The sequence below is a fragment of the Bidens hawaiensis genome, unplaced genomic scaffold (genome assembly GCF_021521415.1).
Source record: "Bidens hawaiensis isolate Kalapana, Puna unplaced genomic scaffold, B.hawaiensis_p1.1 tig00013503_1, whole genome shotgun sequence".
NCBI lineage: Eukaryota > Viridiplantae > Streptophyta > Magnoliopsida > Asterales > Asteraceae > Bidens > Bidens hawaiensis.
In genome coordinates, this window is record NW_027492145.1 from 603727 (window position 1) to 621506 (window position 17780).

Genomic DNA, 17780 nt, shown 5'->3' on the forward strand with positions numbered 1-17780 from the left:
ACTTATCTCACAAGATAGAAGTCATTTATATTTCTAATTACAAAGTTGTCATACCTTATGCTTTTTTGCACATAAGTAAAACCCTGTGGCTGTAAACACAGGTCTTGTGAAGTCAGCAGAAGCACGACGGGAAGGAGGTAATTATGCAATAAACCGTTGTTTGTATCTGTAATTGAATCACATTAAACAATATAAAATTTTCATATTACTTACATCATCAAGTAAATGTTAAAAACTATATAAAAGAACTTACAGTGATAAGCCTTTTTGAACAAGAGGAATAAGCCGAGACCGAGCTCGAGCAGGCTCGAGCTCGGCTCGTTTAACCACAACCTGCTGCTGCAACTTCTACATCTCCCACTTCTATCTTGCAACAGCTAAGGAATGCTTACTGCCTTTTTTTACTTCCCATATCTAATTAATATAATTGTAAGTTCGAGTAAATTATGACAACAAAACACCTAGATTCATTACCTCATCACTGATTTCCCGTTCAAAATGCAATATGTAGGGACTAAAATGACAACAGAATTCCAGTTCGGATTCAGATATTAGCTAAACGAGTGGGCCTCGAGCAGAACCAACCGTTGCTCAGGTTCGGCTCACTTAGACTATTATTATTATATATACACAAACTGTACATAGGCTCGTTTATTAAACAATACAACATACATCATATACACACAAACACAAAATCTGGGCTCGAATTCGGGTTCGGTTTAGACTAAAATTACAAATTAACATGTATTGTACCAACAATCCACAAAATTAACATGTATTACACATAATAACCACATAATTAACATGTACAAAACCTAAAAACCAAAAAATTAACATGTATTATACCTAAAAGCCACAAAATTAACAGGTATAAACCTAAAATCGACATAATTAACATGTACAGAACCTAAAACCCAAAAACTTAACATGTATTAAACCTAAAAACCACAAAATTAACATGTACAGAACCTAAAAACCAAAAAATTAACAAGTATTATACCTAAAAACCACAAAATTAACAGGTAATAAACCTAAAATCCGAAATATTAACATCTATTATGCCTAAATTAACATGTATTGGCTAAAACCTCCAAATATGGGACTTACTTGTAGTTTGGTGACGAAACATCTCCCGAGGTTGTCGTCGGAATAAAGCAGCTGCGGTGGTTGACGTTGGAATTAAGCAACGGTGGTGTTGTTTGGTGGAGGGAAAGAGGGAGAAACTCCAGACGCTGTGGTGTTCGTCGGAGGGAAGGAGAGAATCGGAGAAGATCGAGAGTGAGAGAGAAGATGAAATAATCCCGCTGAATATAAAGTGTGCGTACCTGGTCGGAGGAGAAGAGGGAGTAGGGTTCTGTGAAGATGTTATAAGAAAGAGATCCGTGTCTTATTTTTGAAGAGGGAATAAGATGTGTTCAGATCTGTTTAAAAAAAAAAAACAAACAGTCTTCAAGGGTGACGTCTGCGCGCCTGCAGACATAAGCTCCCTTGAAGATGTTTGAAGAAAAAACAAACACCCCCTAAATTAAAGAAAAAACATATTTTATGTAAAAGTTTAAAAGTTTTAGGGATTAGATGCATACAAGTGAAATATAAAGGGGTTAAATATTAAAAAAACCTAAACTCAGTTTAAACCTAAAAAAAGTTAACAGTTATCACACAATTTAGCCGGTATGTTCTTCCTTCTTCTTCCTACTCCATCGTCGGAATCTCCACCAGAATTTGCTACAAGTTCGCTATTTGGTTGTCAAGTACTATGTAGCGACATATGACGCTAATGGACACGTCCCTGAAACGATTTTCGATCTGTCCCCATTAACCGGATTCGTTTAGGAAACGTTTCCATCGCGTTTCCGACCCCAAACCGTCCTCGAGACGAGTGCTGCATCATCAGAGCCGTCCCCGTGCTTCATAGGTTGTTACACCAGCCTTGGGTTGGGTTGTGGCTTTTTTAGCGATGGATGTTTTGACTTCATGGCTTGTTACATGGCTTGCATCATCAAACATGGTCTTGCATACCCTCGAGACGAGTGCTGCATCATCATGGCTTGTTACATAAACATGAAAACACCAAACTTGAAGTTTTGCAATATGATGTTCGATTATATGCTAAAATCCTTTTGCGGGCACATATGATTAAATCATAATGATGAAAGTTGATTCATTAATCAAGTGAAACAACTTTTAAGTTAACGTCATTACTTTTAACAAGTCAAGTCGGATAAAACTTGGACTTGGATTCTGGTCAAAAGGGTTGCATCCTTTGCATCTTGACACCAGTCAACAGCAATCGAAACTTTTTACACCAAAACGAGGCTTGCCATACAAATATCTGCTTCGGGTATGAAATTCTTCAGGCAGCCTCTATGAAAGTTGACTTCAGATAGGGGTTTGACTTCCGAATTTAAGAATCTGCCTTAACTAGATCCGGATCAAGAGCTAAATCATTGTTGAGTGAACAAAGTAAGATTTCACATCAGCTAAATAAACAGAAGATATCCATCAAGTAAACACAAAATCAAACCGCACATGTAAAAGCTTTCCATCTTCACAAGGTCCAAGGACTATCTCAGCTTAACTCGCAGTCAAAAGAGTTAGTGTTTGACTGTTAATAGTAAGTTTCTTTTTTTATATATAATCATAAAAAAAATTATTAGCGTTTTGAGTAGTAAAGGAAAGCCCCAATTAACATTTTAAAACAAGCCACCAATTGATCACAAGTACGACTTGGGCGTTGCTAAACGTAACCCCCACCCCTCATCCCAGGTTCCACCCTCCCTTCAACTTATGTCAATATAGATTAATACATTGAAAATAATAATAATAATAATAATAATAATAATAATAGTAATAGTAATAATGATAATAAAAACAAAAAAATAATAATTTTATTAATGAAAATAATAATAATAAAAATAATAACAAAAAACACAAAAGGAAAGTAAAAAAACAACACAAAAATATATATAGCGCAATAGTTTTGAAATTTTAAAGACTATAAAATGGCAAAAAAAATGTTGGGACCATTGGACTAACATGTCAAATAATTAAGGAAATAAAACTCTTTTTTTTTTTTGTGGGGGTTGGGTATGACAAGCAAGAGTGGTGGGTACATCCCAACCCATAACTTAACACTTAACTGCGTCTATATAAGAGAAGCCAGATTGTTAAGTGATTAATACTGGTTTACATATATATAATTCTGACCATGTTGAGTTAAACTTGGTTCAAAATCAAACCAGCACCTGAAAAGGACTATGCAAAGTCAAAACAGCATGAGGGTACGCCAATTGCACAATTTAAGCAAATTTTATCTTAAAAATCACTTAAATAAATGGTTAATTTAAATTTAAATTAATGGAACTTTGACTGTACCTCATTGGTTTGACCATTGTAAACTTTACCTCTTACCGGTTGGCTCGTTGCAGACTTTTAACATAAGATACTCGACCTGAAATGGTTAATATTTCCTTATTAAACCTTAGTTATGTCATGTGATAAAATAGAATTTATATAAATTTTATGAACTAGTAAGGAAAATAGTTTAATTACAGAGAATATAAGGACTGTACACATAATGTAGGCATTGTTGACCATCTCTTTGACTTTCAGCAAAACTGTCAAGCCAATTGAAACACCTAAAAGGAAATATATATGAAGAGATAATTACAAAGGATTTGAATGGGAATAAATTATAATTTAAAATTCGACCCTGAATGGGAAAAAAAATTAATAGTAAATAATTAATTCAACAAACATATGCCTTTGACCATATCTTGACCTTTTGGAAATATTTAATGCACTACATATCGGGAAAATTTAGAAGTCGCTTCAAAAAATACCTTCTTGCTTGTGAACATATCTTGCCTGCAGCTTTTGTCATCCAGAATAGTTTAAGGAGTTTGACTAAAATACCCTTTATAGAACACCTTAAAGGAGGCTTTGTTGAATGAGAAATAATAAAGGGCCACGACCACCTGCAACACGAAATTTATATGTATAAATTAGTAAGAAATCTAAATAATGACGGTAGTTACGACACAATAGTCGAGAAACTGTAATAAAATTGCAATAATATTGTTATCGCTGATGTCATTATACTATCAGATTTCTTCCACATGGCAATAGAATTAATTTTTATGATATTAATGGCAGGAAACAAACAAACTTTTACTTATATTAGTCGTACAAAAAAGCAAGCACAAAAGTCGGTCAAATTGGCATTCACAGCTACAGCTAATTTCCACATCAGCATCACTAAATTTATGAATTTCACATGACGCATGTAAGCGTAGTAATCTGAGAGCAAAATGATGAATCAATCTAGCTATAAATTTTGCCATGTAATCATACAGTAAAAATACAATGATTCAAATGCAAAGTAATTTAGAAAAATGTAAAAGCGTGCGGAGTTGGAGGCAGCATTATGTAGACAACTTTTAATTGAGCATACAAACAAGACCGTGGAACGAACTTTAGATAAACCATACAATAAGACATATTTGGCAATCTTACAATATCAAGAACTATTAGTAAAGTATTTATTATTACAAAATTTACTCAATGAGCAAACTTATAGTGCACTATTCCAAGAATTAAGATGCAATTAGTCTATAAATCTACATAAGTCCTATCTTTATCAGTTAACACCCCTAAATGAGACCCACAATCATATGTTCACTCTCCTCACTTCATATAAATATGGAACGCGAATAGAAACCGTCAAACAGCTCAAACAAATAGAACCATCGTTCATTTCTTACACGTTCGTCTAAATTCCTTAACCATGTGAATACGCGAAGCTTAACAACACTAAAAATACTACTTCTACACGATAAAGTTGCACCAAAGCATGATACACACACACATTTATATATAAGCATCACCACATCATCAATATCATGATTATATTTATATACAATAAAAGCCGTTAAACAGCTCAAACAAATAGAATGGACGTAGTATGAATTCATTAACAATGAGAATACGCGAAGCTTAAAAACACTAAAAATATTACCTCTACATGATCAATTGCACCAAAGCATGGTGCGCACACACACACACACATATATGCATCACCACATCATCAATAGAATGTCATGATTACACACACACACAATAAAAACCGTTTAAACGGCTCAAACAAATAGAACCAATGTTTATTTCTTAAAAGCATGCCTGAATTCATTAACAATTAGAATGCGCGATTTTTTAACAGCACTAAAAATATTACTTCTTCACGATCAAATTGAACCGAAGTTTATCATTATATCTTCATAAGACTATCAGGGCGTTACATATTCACCATAACGTCATCATAGAAATCTCATGAGTCATGATCAACTATATGATATGTTATCTCATTATTCGCCTATCATAATATTATCATAGATGTCTTCAAGATCATCATAGCATGATAGAAATCTTACCAATTTCACAAAACTTTATAAACAAAACGACAATCAATACATCTTAGTGATCATCCAAACATCATTATAACCATTCCATGAGTTTTACATACTTTATATCCTTTATAAATATACTAATGATCATAACATCTTCACGACCATCCAAACATTATCATAACCATTTTCTTCATTTTCTTATATTTACAGACGTCATATTCTTTATAAAGAAAACTAATGACCATAATATCTTCACGACCATCCAAACATCATAATAGCGATTTCATTTCACATATTTCATATTTATGATAAACATACTAATAATCATAACTTCTTATAGCACGAATCATGAAAACGTATACACATACATACATATACATATGTATATATCATAGTTTACGTGTAATGGCGACAAATGTTAATCAAAGACTTGCAAACAAAGAATCAGATTCTAGATTTTCTGGCCACAATTTTGATTCACGATAGCAATTATGTCAATCATCAAACTAATACCTACAATATTTGTCTTTTTCCTCGGTATCTTAGATACACACACACATATGCACGTATATACTCATCATCATCATCATCATCATCATCGTACTCAGTATATCCCACCAATAGCAAAGCTATGGTAGGGTCTGAGGAGGGTAAGATGTAGACAGCCTTACCTCTACCCCGTAGGAATAGAGAGGCTGCTTCCGGTGAGACCCCCAGCTCGATGGTAGTTTTGCATCAAGCCTTGGACATAAGGCACATAACATTCAACCATTGGGACACCGGCCGATTGGTGCATGTACCCTTGTCTTTCGGCTATCAACGCTACCACATGATGCCTGATCAACCTTCCGCCACTTTTAACATTATTTTCACGAGATTAGTAAAATAACGTCAAAATTAGTGCAATTTCACTTTAGCCCACCTGAGGGTTCACACATATACACATTATATGCGCGACATTATATGCGCGCACCCAAGCAGGGCATCATATGCACGTATATACTATGTATCATATATGTACATATAGATAGTATATATATACTAAGATGTAATGTACAACTAACAAAAACCACGGTGCAAGTATAATTAAGTATGGGCCCCATATCAGACCAAAAGAACCACAAAACAATTACACCTTTAATTATAATGTCACAAGCTATAGTTACAATTTTCACAAGCCAACCTTCGGGGGCCAAAGCAACAACTTACTCTGGTTGCAAGACAAGCACCTCACGCATTGCTTCAATCGATGCCTTCATTCGAAGGATCGCTGTATTCTCCACCTGAAAATACAACTTTCTTAAATTAGACCACTTCAAAGAATAATACTACGTGTAGTAACAAAATATTTACCGGCACCGTATTCCCTCTGGCTTTGTACTTTAAAGGAAGTAAACGAACTTCATCACTCACTTTGATGGAGTCCAGTGCACTTTCAGGTGACATGAATTCATAAACCACATGAACACATGACTGCACAACAATTAACATATTAGAATTTGAATCACATGGATTAAGAATTATATAGCATGTTACCTTGACTCTCTTCATCTGGTAAACACAACCAGCAGGAATGACAACAGCTTCACCAGTATATTGCTTAAAGCTAAGTGCATCCACGTCTAGTTACGGTAATGAAAAGCACAAAAATATAAATTAATAAATATATAAAAGTTAAAACCAACTTGTTGGAAGATTGAAGGAATCTTACTGAACTCTTCCTTAAGTCTCAATTTGTGATAATCATTCAAGTAGAAGAGTTCGTCAAAAAGTGGATGAACAACCTGTAATCCCAAAAGATTATGTTTATAAAAAAATAAAAATAAAAAAAAAAGATAAAACATTAATTATACCTTTGTTTGAGAGCTGTGAGATCTGGTAAGCTCTTCAGAATACTTTTTAAGAAACTCTAAGAGCATTGGAACATCTTCTCTACAGAAAATATCCCAGTGGGCCCCACAACTATCAGTATCTAGAGAAAGATCTTCATCATCAGATTCTGATTCTGTCTCATCAGATACTAAGACAACTTCATGGTTACTGGTGCCCTCCAACCTCAATGGTGCGTCATCCACCCTCGAAGTGCCAGCAATCATCCCTTCAAGACGGTCATGTGAATTGTCTTTATCGATTAGCGTCTTCAGTTCATTCAGACTTTTTTCACGAATAAGACGATCGGTAGCATGTACAAGAATATTCACCTGAATTCAAAAAAAGGAAATATCCTCAATATATGATAATTTACATACAATTATAAGATAAAGAAAGTAAATCAGAAATTAGAAAGTTACCTCATCATATGGATGGAAACATAAATTGGATAAAAGATCCGTATGCGCTGGGTTATCCAATCCACCATAACTGAGGCTTACATAAGAACCCAAGTCAGGGTTTTTAAGTTGGAATGGTGAATGGGCACCAAGATTCATAAATCCCGTGAGCAGGTTCATGTATTCTTGTATGGGCAGTGATTGGAGGATCACATTGTGATGATCTGGGAAACGATCTTGAAGAAATTCAGAAGCAAACTGAAGCTTGAATTTCAGGGACTCGTTACATTCTTGTGTTATACCCCCTGAAAATATCTGCTTTCTTCCAAATTCAATCTCACACCACTCACGAGTGCTTTTCGCTGATCCCGTCTTCGTGTTGTTTCGGGGTTCTGCACACTTTTTTAGGTACTCTCGTAACATAATTCCAAAATCCCAATCTAAATTTGGTTGAGCTTGGAGCACGTCCCGGATAATAATGGGTCTGCCTTCTCCCCAATGCTTCATGAAGTGTTCAAGATTATTTTTCTTGAACTCTTGTTTGGTAGAAAAATACAGACCCGTTTCACCACATAACGGACATGGTGAAGAATCAGATGACCCATTGATCTTAAAGTCACAAAGTATTTGCTTTGCACTTTCTTCTAGATCTTTGGTGTGAGTGAACGGATAGAAGGATGTTAAATACAAAGAACCTTTACTGCAACCACCCAACTTCTTAGGTGGACAACTTATGCTCCCATCCGAACCAAAGCTCCAAGATTTGTTTTTTAAGCGTTTGCTTCTTACCAATTTCAAATCTGGAAGCTTTGAATGCAAGTTTCCGTCACGAATATCGTGACAACAAGCTAAGCACAGTACAAAAGAGCAAAATTCACAGCTTCTGTGCACAACTGGAATGCAAGCCTTGCAAACTCTGCGACATATAAATAAATATAATGAAAGTCACAAAATTAATTAAAACCAAATGATGTGTATGAAATTCACCTGCATTCCTTCTTGTCAGTATATGCGACGGTCTGAACCTCTATCTTGGCATGAAATGTCCCTGTAATCATGTATACACATTAACTATTTATACAGTAAAAAGAACAAAAAATTATCAATTTTGCCATTATACATACCTTTGTTTTTAGCTTCAGTGTCCAACTCGGTGAGCTTTTGTTGATTCATCTTCGTGATCACTGGAAGAAGCTCTCGGATCATGTGAAGATGTTGACTTCTTTCAAAGTCAGACATCTTTTCAGGAATGGAAGCTGTTGTCATGTTTCTCTGAATCGTGAAAAAAAGAAATATTATCAGAATACAATTGTACTAAAAGTGACAACACATGTATCATTTTTTTACGGTTCTGAGTTAAACCTTTGTTTTAGCTTGCTTAGGTTTCCCTCTTCTGCAGGTTGAGGCTTTGCAAGGGCACTGCCCTTCGCACACTGGACACTTCCTCTCAACCGACCTCTTACAATAATACCTACATGTATCCAAATAACAAAAATAAAAACTTAAATTCACCAAATATAACTCGAAAAGGTAAATTCAACTTCATTTACTGCAAGTTTTTCAATAGATTAAAAACATAATCCAAAAGTCTTCAATTAGCAAATCAAGCAAGAATACAAATATGCATTCATTAATGGCTATGGAATCTTATAAAGATAGGGTAAAACAGACCTATTGTTGATGCAATCTTCACAAAAAAAATTCTCCCGGCAAGTTAAGCACATGATAAGAATACAAAAGGAAGTCAGTCCACACCAATGGCACTTTCGGACAATCTTCTTCTTTTTCTTAACGTTCTTCTCATTGATGTTCTTCGTCTTCTTCACGGCCGCTTTTATGTTTTCTCATATACTTGGTAAATTCTGCATTCGTAAATTACAAATTAAATACACTAAAAATATAACTTTTACAAAACAGAAAGATGCAAAACAATATAACACAAGAATTACAATAAATGCAAAACAAAAGGTATTAACTCGTTCGACCAAACCACCCAACTTGTCAGATCAAACTTTACCCGCGTCGATCGTTGCCCGAATACCTAATGTCACTTGACCCATCTGACCTGCCCTAAATCTTGACCCCTTTTGACCCACCCTTCAAAATTCTCTGGTTTGACCCAACCAGCCAAACCCATTTCCCACCTTCAAATATGAGTGTTATAAAATAGAGCAAACACTAAAAACAATTTACAAGCAATAATCTTTTCTCTACAAAAACACAAAATCAAAGCATCAAATAACAAATTAATTTATAAACACATCAATTTAAAAGTTTAAACCTAATTTCATAAATAACTAGTTTACAAACAAGCATCAATTTAAAGTTAAACTAGGACTGGCAAGCGGTCGGGTCAGGCAGGTTTGGGTCACCAGTCAAAACGGGTCAATTGCTAAATTTTAAGTTGTTAACCCTAAATACATAAATAACAAGTTAGTTTATAAACAAGCATCGATTTAAACTAGAACCGGCAAAAGGGTCGGGTCGGGTCGGGTCACCAGTCAAAACGGGTTTGGTCAGAACGAGTCAACTGTTAAATTTTAAACCCTAAATGCATAAACAACAAAATTCAGGTTAAAAAAAACAACCTTCTTCACCGCTATCGGAACCGGCTCACAGTTTTTCGATCGAATCGGCCTCCTGAAACCCACACCCACCGAAGGACCACCAACTTTACCCACCGGAGCATCATCAACTTCAATCACCGGAAAACTCTCCGGAGCAATCTCCATCCGCCCATTCTTCAACTCAGCAACATCAATTTTAACCCTTTTGTGGGGTCCACCGGAAAAATCAGCCAATATCTTTCTCTTATGCGCAGAATGTTGGTCCGATTTGGGTGTCCGGCTGGCTCTCTGAAGCTTCAGGTGGTCAGGCACCGGCTGCCGCTTCTGCCGGAGTTGGAATTGATTAATATGTGCTTCACAGTAGTTTTTGCCGTCAGCCACCGGCCGGCCGCACCGCCACCCTCTGCCGTCGGATCTTTTGCACCCTTGTGTTTCAGCCATTTCTGGAGATGGGTTTTCAATGAGTTGTCAAGAAATTAAAAATTGAAGGTTTTTTGGTGATGGGATTGTGCAGGAAGAAGGTGAAGGTTGGGGGTTTAAGAGTTGATATTAATATTAAAAAAGCTTTGGTGAAGGAACATTTAATACAAAGATTGCATGTGTTGTTGGATTGTAATAATGTTAGTGCAAATCATGTGAGTATAATCTTATATTATAATAAGTTTTACTGTTTTGAAATTATTTAAATTTATTCAAAATAATAATAATAATAATAATGTGCTACATAATAATGGGATTGTTGTCGTTAAGTGTTGAAGTATTTGGAAAGCGGGAAATGAAGAAGTGTTTGAGGGTAATGGGGGGAAAGTTGAAGAAATAATCGGAGATATTAATTATCTTGACTTTCTTTGGTTTAAAAATAGGACAGAGTATAGATCAACAGAATTGTCAAATTAGTGTAATTTTGTTTTACATGTTGTTTCGTGTTGAGCTTCTCTCGGTTTGTGGAGGTTGTTACGGGTGTTTTGTTGTTTGTCTGATGTTGGTTGTTTATAAAAGTACATAGTTTGGAAAAAAATTTGTTATGTTGGTGCCATGTAAATTTTTTTATATAACCCTAGCATCCTACACTAGTTTTCCCGGTTTGCCACTCCTTGAAGAGAAGGAAACAAAGAGATTCAAAGCGAGAAAGCGAAGGAGGCGAAGTAGCGTTGATCAAATTCATTTTAGATATGAAATTTCGAAGTTGTTAGTTAAAAGAATAAAATTGGTTGGTACTATGGTGATACTAGGTAGTGTAGATATGATTGTGGGAGAAGTTGGTCGTTAAAGTGATCATTGATATAGCATAATTACAAGCTATCAATTTTTTTTCTAGATTGGAATCCTTAAAATACGTCTATGGGATCATATGGGCGCTTAGAAAATTAAATTCAATTGAAGATCGGTGCAAGGGTTAGGGTTACGGTATCGTTGAAAGTTAACAACCAACATCTATAAACTTGGAAATCGGTTAATTGTTTCAAGCCACGCCATCGATAGATTTTGTACAGTTATGAAGGTTTACTCGACAAGGATTCCCTCTAGGTATTTTCCAAACTCCGCCGACATTTTAGTTGAGATGGCAAAGATTTTATTTATGCAAGAACATGATCTTGGTACGTTAGCAATCAAGGTGAAGTTTAAATTTGAAAGATCATTATCAATTGTCTAAATTTAACTTTTCTCTAGATTTCGTACATGGGTTTTCGCTTATCTCCACATATTTTTCTGGGCTTTTAAGAATAGATATAGATAAACATGCTAAATATACATAAACAAAACCTTTAAAAGCTCTATGGTTACTCCTTACATTCTCTCAAGCCACCAGATTGCTTCTTTTGTAAATGGAGACTTATCATGCATTTGACCCGAATTCACGGGTATGGGTCTCACCAAACCTAGATAGCCCTTAAACGAGTTATAACATCTCATTAAATTAAAAATTAATCTCATCAAATTTTTGATATGAAAATCCTATAAAATAGGAATATACTAAAAATTAATATCTGATTTTTGTTTAAAAAATATATTATATATAATTAAGAAACAATTTGATAGTAAAAAAAATAAGCGGGTAATGGGTCTCACCAAACCCATATAACTTTTAAATCGGGTTATAACATCTCATTTATTTATGAAACCCTTTCATTATCAAAGTTTAAGTATATTATTAACTTCCCTACAATAAATAAAATTTAAATCCAAAAAATATATAAATATTATAAACAAATAATATAAAACAACCTCGTAATACAGGGAATAAAAACTAGTATCTTATACAGTTAATACAACAAAGAAAAGAATATATTAACAAATGATGTCCATGGATTCTTATTAGGGGTCACTATATGAATGATTGTACAAAAAGAGTTATGAAACAAATTACGAAGTTATCATCGTCGTACTTAATAAAATCCTACTAATAGCAAACCTATGGCAAAGTCTGAGGAGGGTAAGATGTAGACAAACTTACATTTACCCATAGTAATAGGAAGGCTGCTTCCAGTGAGACCCTTGACTCGATAGTGGTTTTGCATCGAGCCTTGAGCATAAGGCACATAACACTCCATCGGGATCCCAGTTGATTGGTGCATGCACCCTTGTCTTTCGGCTATCAACGCCATAACATGATGCTTGATTAACCATCCGCCGCTTTTAACGTTATTTTCATGAAATTAGTAAAATAACGTCAAAACATATTACAAAGTAAATAACTCAAAAGCGACACCCTAATTTGATCTATTTTATCCCAAAAATGACCACAACGCCTAGTAACAACCAAAGTTTGTTTTTGACACTTTTAACCCTCAAACTTTGACACCAGTTTAAACATTGCCATAACTTTGAGAACCAGTTTGTCCTTAATGTTAAGGTCCATCAATGGGAATATCGAGAAGTAGGGTGACATTTAACAAGGTCGTTGATTAATGATAAAAGAGAAGTACTCCATTGCAATAATAAACAGGAATGACGACAGTGAGACCCCATGCCGAACACCACGATGACATCGAAATTCCCAATTTGGGGACCCATTAATGAGGAACGAAGCCTATGCCAACCCTAAAATGCCATTCACCCAAGACCTCCAACATGTCTGAAAGATAATTATTCCCAAAACCGAATCCAAATAAGACCAGCAACTTAGTCAAAGCCTTGTTTAAACCGAGTTTAAAGAACACTCGTAACTTTGCTTCCTTTAACCAAGATAACAACTCGTTTAGGGTTCGTTCACCGTCACAATCCCACACCGCCATCTTGATTTCCTCCATGGAGAACGGTTGTGTTAACGAATCCCCACTAGAATCAGATAACTTTTTTATTCCATCACCTTATTTATATAGTATAACGAAACAAGTCGGATTCTAGACAATATAAAATAATAATAAATAAGATACGTAGGTAGATATCCTCTTTAAGAAAAACTAGTGGAACCCAAGTGTAGTAGACGTGATATGGGAATTTGGTTGGGATTGGTACTATTTGTTACGGTACCGGCACTCATTATAGCAACATAAGGGAAAACCTAAAAAACAAAGTTGTGCTATTTTTTAAATATATTGGCACGTGTTCTAAAAAGATCGAAAGCCATAAAAACACGATGTTGCATGAGTATATTTGTATTAACTTACAAAAGATGTTACCATATAACCAGAAAATAAAGGCGTAACATGCCCAAAAAAACGAAAAGTGTGCGGGATACATCTATATTATAAAATTCATAAGTCTATTTACAGAGCGACACATATTTTTAACATCAATTGTTGTAATATTTTATCAGTATATGTAGACTAAAAAAAATCGAATAACATAAGGAATAGGTGTCAAACTGGCATTATGTTGTATTACTTAATTTCGATTTCTGGAGGTAACGTTGAGATTTTAGTTCAGTGGTTAATTGAAATCTTTGAAGTTGGTTAAAGTTCAATGCTAAACTTTTACAAAGGTTATATATTTTGTATTTTTTTAGATTCACTTCACAATATTAAAACAATGACCATCCTGTCAATCCCGCCCTTTAGATCAAGTCTTTCCAAACTCGCATTGCTGCAGATTGACCAGTCAAACTAAGCTTTATTTTGTTACTTACAATTAATCTTCTTATCAAATTGATTTTTAAGTAATAAATTTAACTGATAACAATTATATTACTAACGAGTAGAATTTAATATCGAATTTATAAATTAACCACCGAGACAGGTTCAAAGTTTAGATATAGAACTTAAAACTCTTTTAAGAGCTAAATAACTATAGATCCGGCTTGACTCGATTCATTTACATCCCTAAATGCATAAAAAAACGGACAAGATGGCTAATGCTAAGGGAATGCATTACTTTTTCCAAGATCAGATTACAAAACGTGCCATAAAAGAGAAGGTAAAACTAGTAAAGATCGATTTTAGCTGTGGGGGAGGCTCAAGGGAGCACCAACAACTTCCTAGAAAACACCAACTTTTCTTCGGACGATACGAGCAAGTGGTGATGAATAGCAATCCTCTTTAGGAAAGGAGAAGATGCAAGTAAATACTCTATCAAGCATACTCCATTCTCTGAACCTTTCAAATCTCTAAACACCGCACTTTGAAGCTGCAACGGGCACATTGTGCTGTAGTCCATCTCTGGAGAACAAATCGCAGGTGTCGGGTCATCACCCTGCAAGAATAGCTAGTATTCAAACATAAAATTACATGTATATGATATTATAAGAGGAGCAGTATGATCGGTACATACACGAACACATGCTGTGATTTCAATGGTCTGCAGATTTGGGAAGGATCTAATTAATTCAAAAACGCATGATCGCTTAATACGATTGCCTAAATCTACCCTTGCTAATCGAAGAGCCTTGAGGGAGGGAAAGGCGGTGGGAGACTTCTTTTAGCACCATCACCACCTTCTGTCAACTATAAAAAAAAGAAAGAAAAATTGAAGATTCATAAAGTCTTGTTTGAATGGAATGAAAAAAAGTGGGACTGTAAAGTAAACTTCAACTTAGCATTAATTACCTTGTAGTGTTTAAAATCCAAATTAAGCTGTTGAAGTTTTGAAAGAGAACCAAGAAGCTCAAAGATACTGTAGGAACTTATGGTCGTCGTAGTGTCAAGTTCACACAATGCCAAAGTTAATATTTTGAGACTTTTAAGTTTTGCAATCTCAACTAGTTTTACTTTGCCTGAATGGAACACAGTCAAAATCTCAAGTAAGGGACACTGAGTAATAAACTCCCCAAGTCGAGTGTTTTGTCCACAGAAAGTCAACTCTAAGCTCAACAGATTTGGAAAACCATAAAAAGTAGGTGGAGGATTGAAAAAACATTTATGGAGTTTCAAATGTTTCAACTCGAAACAAGAGAAAAGATGAGTAGGCAGCTTGACTGGTCCTGTATACGAATGCTTAAGAGTGAGATCCTTAATTCCTTTTCTTGACAAGAACAAAATCAAGTGACTAATACTTTCATCATCCAGTTTGTTGCGGAGGACACACTTTGTTATGGAACCATTAAGATGAAGAAGAAGCCTACTTATAATTCTCCCATAATTGTTTGTATTGCCTTCTTTTTTTGATAAATACCCACAGAAGTTGTCATCAAATACGAGTTGGCTAATCATATTCTACTTAAACCTCCACTTTCTCGACAAGATACCGGTCCTTACTGCATCTTGTATTGGCAATCGATCCATAATATTTGTTACCACATTATCTGGCATGCTGCTAATAATATCTTCAGGTGTAAGCTTGGGTGCTTTATGTGTCCCATGAATCAGTTCCATTAGCTTGCGGTGCGCGCATATAATGTATATATGTGTGAACCTTCGGGTGGGCAAAAGTAAAATTGCACTAATTTTAACGTTATTTTACTAATCTCGTGAAAATAACGTTAAAAGTGGCAGAAGGTTAATCAGGCATCATGTGGTGGCGTTGATAGCCGAAAGACAATGGTACATGCACCAATCAGCCGGTGTCCCGATGATTGAGTGCTATGTGCCTTATGTCCAAGGCTTGATGCAAAACTACTATCGAGCCGGGGGTCTCATCGGAAGCAGCCTCTCTATCCCTATGGGGTAGGGGTAAGGCTGTCTACATCTTACCCTCCTCAGACCCTACCATAGCTTGGCTATTGGTGGGATATACTGAGTACGATGATGATGATGAATCAGTTCCATTATTCTAACAAGAAAACATATATTAATCATAAACTTAAATCAGTTGAATAAAACTTATTACAAGGCTATGCGTTGTGGGCTAGCCCTTGCGCTTGCGCCCCCTTAACACAGATGTTACACAATAGATTGACACCATAGGTAGTAGACACAATGTCACACAGCACATACACACAGTGAGCATAAAAGTTGGGATACTTGATAGAAATTGACATTTGGAGAGGGTGTTGAGGGGTGCAAACAAGCCAAGTCGCTCATGAGTTACTCGAGATCGGCTAGTGTAAAAGCTCGATCGTGCCGAGGTTTAACTAGCTCGAGCCTAAAAATAAGCTTGTTTAATAAGCGAGCCCAAGCTTCCCTTATCGAGCATGAGCCTATTATTTATATAAAAACAATTAATAAATAGTAAAGAAGCCAAGCTCGAGCTATAGAAATTGAACTCGGAAGAAACCGAGCTAGAGTTCTAAGTTAAACAAACCGAGCTGGCTCGTTCAACTCCAAGGCTTGGCTTGATTTCCCCAACATGTGTAAAAAACCCTAGATTTACAAGCATCACTATTAAATATGTCACGATCATAATCTTTGGTGTTCGTTAATGAGAAATGAACCGAAGCAACAAATTTCTATAGATAAGCTAACCTCCAAAGAAAGCAGACAGACAAGTTTGAACTCCGGCCACAAACTCAGCCCTCCCCTATTTTATTTCTATTCTCGTATTTTTATTTTTATTTTTATTTTCTTCTTTTATCTTAATATACTTTTATTAAATTGATTTTCAAGGCCCAATTAATAATGTCAAAAATCCTCACTTGGGATCTCCAGTGAAGACCAAAGTTCGATTCTCACTTGTCTCACTTTCGGTAGATTATGACAATAAAGGATTTGAGCTAGGCCTTGCGAGGTTGTCAGTTTGAAACCCGTGTCCACCCGCGTTTTCATCCTACTGTGTGTTACGCCAGAGAGTTCTGCTCTTGTGGTGGCACAATGACTGTCAAACCGAACTCTGAAAGCCAGCGTATGCCTGGTAAACAAAATAGTCTAACCAGAATAGCATAACGGAGCTCTCCAAAATTGGATATTACGATGGCTGAACACATAATAAAGTCTCCGTTCCAAAATCCAAAGTACTCATTAAGTCGAATAACTCAAGTTTCTGTTTTTTTTTTTGAAAGGCCGAATATATTAAAACCAAAATGGGAACCTCCTAGCAAGTAGTTAGGATCCCAAAACACTTACAAATAAAAAGAAACCGGAAGAAGAAAACTAAGCCCGGACTAACATAGGCAAGCACACTTATAGCAGAAAGTTCATAAACTTAAACCTACACCAACTCTCCAAATCCAAGGATGATCTCTTAACGATTTTTAAAAAATCTAGCCTTCTTTCTGTCGCCTACCC

The 17780-nt window shown here is 35.5% G+C and overlaps 1 protein-coding gene, 1 long non-coding RNA gene and 1 pseudogene across 2 annotated transcripts; all 3 read right to left on the reverse strand.

Moving 5' to 3' along the window:
- Window positions 1–3232: 3232 nt before the first annotated feature.
- On the reverse strand, window positions 3233–8941 carry LOC143544231 (lysine-specific demethylase JMJ28-like). The gene is made up of 11 exons (XM_077036376.1): window positions 8800–8941; window positions 8663–8723; window positions 7697–8591; window positions 7259–7606; window positions 7117–7189; window positions 6942–7027; window positions 6759–6878; window positions 6615–6688; window positions 3843–3977; window positions 3553–3638; window positions 3233–3451 (listed from the first exon to the last, which is right to left on the reverse strand). Exons 1-11 carry the CDS (start codon window positions 8939–8941, stop codon window positions 3408–3410), a joined length of 2064 nt encoding a protein of 687 aa, XP_076892491.1. The 3' UTR covers window positions 3233–3407.
- A 95-nt stretch (window positions 8942–9036) lies between these two features.
- On the reverse strand, window positions 9037–10390 carry LOC143544232 (uncharacterized). Its single transcript, XR_013137214.1, has 3 exons — window positions 10264–10390; window positions 9347–9537; window positions 9037–9146 (listed from the first exon to the last, which is right to left on the reverse strand). It is a non-coding gene; the product is annotated as an uncharacterized LOC143544232 (long non-coding RNA).
- Window positions 10391–14604: 4214 nt separating this feature from the next.
- LOC143544222 (F-box/FBD/LRR-repeat protein At1g13570-like) lies at window positions 14605–15992 on the reverse strand (annotated as a pseudogene).
- Between the last annotated feature and the right edge of the window lie 1788 nt (window positions 15993–17780).